Source organism: Buceros rhinoceros, unplaced genomic scaffold, assembly GCF_000710305.1.
Source record: "Buceros rhinoceros silvestris isolate BGI_N320 unplaced genomic scaffold, ASM71030v1 scaffold21178, whole genome shotgun sequence".
Lineage (NCBI taxonomy): Eukaryota > Metazoa > Chordata > Aves > Bucerotiformes > Bucerotidae > Buceros > Buceros rhinoceros.
In genome coordinates this window covers 8,537-11,408 of record NW_010428945.1, presented here as the reverse complement: position 1 = coordinate 11,408, position 2,872 = coordinate 8,537, and the positions used below count along the sequence as shown (strand labels likewise).

At 53.3% G+C, this 2,872-nt stretch overlaps 1 protein-coding gene across 1 annotated transcript in view; it reads right to left on the bottom strand.

The window, feature by feature from the left end:
- Window positions 1-2,872, bottom strand: part of NIN (ninein (GSK3B interacting protein)) — a gene marked incomplete at both ends in the record, with an annotated part of 37,550 nt that overhangs the window by 29,753 nt on the left and 4,925 nt on the right. Inside the window, one exon of the mRNA XM_010142478.1 lies at window positions 19-78. Within this exon, the coding sequence (XP_010140780.1) occupies window positions 19-78 (60 nt within the window). The remainder of the gene's footprint in view (window positions 1-18; window positions 79-2,872) is intronic.

Genomic DNA, 2,872 nt, shown 5'->3' with positions numbered 1-2,872 from the left:
CCTGGAACTCCGGCAGGGACCGGCGGCCGTAGCGTTTGCCGCCTTTGATGTACTTGGGCTGCGCTTCTGGGGAAGAATCTGTGAAATTCAAGAACAAAGCGTGTGGGTAACGAGTTTTGCAGATCCAGCTCCCAGGTCGCAGCATTTCAAGTGCCGAATCGCCATCACCATTCTGCCCAGGCGGGCGCCAGCTCCTCTCCAGAACCAACACCCTCACCGTGGCATCAGGTCTGAGGGGTTGGCACTGGTCCTGCTCCAAAAAAAAAAAACCCACCCCATGGAATGAGGGTTCCATCTTCCTCACCCTGGGATTCCCAGATTAAGTTTGCTCTGTTAAGAGGACAGGGAAGAACAGCCCTCAGCTTTGCCAGCAGCCTCAGATGAGAAGTCCACGAGGTCTCCTTGCCCCAGTCTTCATCACCAGCGACGGGCAGCTTTAACTGGGGACAGCATCGCACTCAGGCAGCTCAAGGCTCCAGATTACGCCGAGACCTGGGTGACCACCGCTGCTTTCGGTGGATTTAAACTACAGCTCGCTGAAAAGCATGAAAACATCCGGCTGGGTGGAAAAAAAACTGGGCAAGTTTGGAGGCGAACACCTCCTGGGGCAGCCACGAGCAGCTGATGCGGGTGATAGCAGGGCAAGTCCCAGCTTGCGCCGTGCAACTGATGCCAACTGCAAGATCTAAATAACCCTGCGGAGTCGTCATCTAATTACAGGGGGCTCCGCGCGCATTCCCCAGCTCCAGCTTCCCGCAGCAAGCTCCTGCCTTTAGGGACTGAATTATCCGGCAGCACTCGCAGACAGGGATCAAAACACAAAATAAATAAGCACGTTTTGGGCTATTTTCAGTGAGAATCACCCGATGTCTGGAGCAGGGTGCAAATTAAACGGAGGACCAAATTAACCAGGGATTCAATTAGGGAAAGGCTCTCCGCCACGCTTTGTTTCAGCGCTCGCTAACCTTAATGTCGAAGCCCTCCCCTCCCAGGACTTGATCATCTTTGTTTTCTGCCACTTGCAGCGGCAAGAGCAGCAGCTTTTTAAAATTTTATTTGCAGAGCACCCTGGTACGAAATAAATGCAAGAGTGCAATACTAATAAGGAGCAGGGATGCTGTTCAATCATTGACAAACTGCCTCTGAACCCCCTCCCTGCCCAAACGCCTCCTTGGATAATATTCCTTTAGATATGGAAGAAGGCTTCAAGCTTGTTAGAGGAAAAATATTCTGCAACTTAGCTATGCAATGAATTATAAAATACACAGGACTAGGAGTCCTTTGATTCCCGCAGCCTTGCACTCCTTCCATCCGTATGGCAGCTCTAGGGAACAAACCCGGCGCCCGTGTTTGAACAAGGCCATTTTAACAAGATTTGCAGCAGCTGGGACTCGCACATGAAAGTTGTGTGATGAAGTGCGCCGATAGAAAAATCGCACTGAGACAGGCTGATTAAGTAAGAGCCCGAGAACAAAAGCAAACCTTATCACTCCTATTAAAGCCTGCCCGGTGGTGAACAATCTCCATCGAGCAGCTCTCTCTGAAATGCTAATATTTGTGGCTACTCATTCACCCATCTATTTTCTCCCTGCCATCTCCCCCGCTCTTGCAGAAGAGGGCTGGGGGGCTTTGTTTTTTCAAGAAATAATTTTCCCTCTTCTAAGACAAGAACGCACCTCCGCGCCCAGCTGTCTTTGGAAAGATGGGGAGGGGGGAAAAGAAGCTGTAATTTAGCAATTATGTAGCTACGGCTTAATTTCCTTCTGGATTTCCCAATGCTCAGAAGAGTCCTGCTTCCAACCCCCACCCTGTTTAACCACCGCTGCAGCTGAAAATCCAGCTGTACATGGAAAAAAAATCCAGCTGTACGTGGAGAAAAAAGAAAACCCAGCTGTATGTGGAAACACCGGTGATGCCTTCACGCCGTGCCACCCTGCAAGCGCTTTAACAGCATTAAAAGTCTCCCCACCTTTGTGTTTGAAGCATTTGGAGGCTGGCAGCTGATTCCTCTCTCTCTCCTCTTTGAGCACCTGGGGGTGCTTGGTTTTCCTCTGCTATTCAAAAAATTGTGAAGCCCGAGAATGTTCCCTGGAGGGAAAAGTGCCCCTTCACAGTTTGAGAAGAGCAGAAAGTTTGCTCCTGCCTCGCAAAGCTCTGAATTTGAAATAGGCTGTGCCGGAGCCCAGCTGCTGAGGGGATCCCAGCGCAGGCACCCTGCATGCCATTTCCAGAGCCAGGCTGCTTCCCTTACTGCTGGGTTACAGCTCTGCCCCTCAAGCCCCTGCGCAGAACAAAGCCTCTTGTTACGGGGCCACGGGCAGCGCATCGGCGTAAGGGACCGCATCATCCTGCAGCCCCATCCCTGGCAGCACAGACCCATCTCCTGTGCAGAACCATCTCGAGCACCATCGTCCCTGGGCCGGGGTGCCCGGATACCTCCCATCCGTGCAGCATCCTGCCTCCCCGTCCCGAATCCTCAGCGCAGCGGCCAGTGCCCTCGATGCTCCCACCATACCCGGTATTTAGGGAGGGCTGAGCAGCAATCTGTGCTCCCCAAAGGCAGAAAGCGCAGAACTGAGTTTCTCACGTCCAGCCCAAACCGATGAGGAAGGATGGAAAGCGCTGCTCGACGCACACGTGCTTTCAAAGGCGCGCGAGGAAGCGGGAGGGAGATGTCAAAATCGATGCCTCCCCGTGAGACAGATGCCCGTGAGACAGCCCCATGTGCTATTGCATCCCAAACACCAAAATCCACCCTGGTATCAAACGCCGAGGGGAGGCTGCTCCTGCACGAGCCCCGGGAACCCCTTTCCGCAGCCAGCAGCGAGGGGAGACGCTGCTCCCTGTAGCCCCTCGCTAGTGTGCAGCCGAC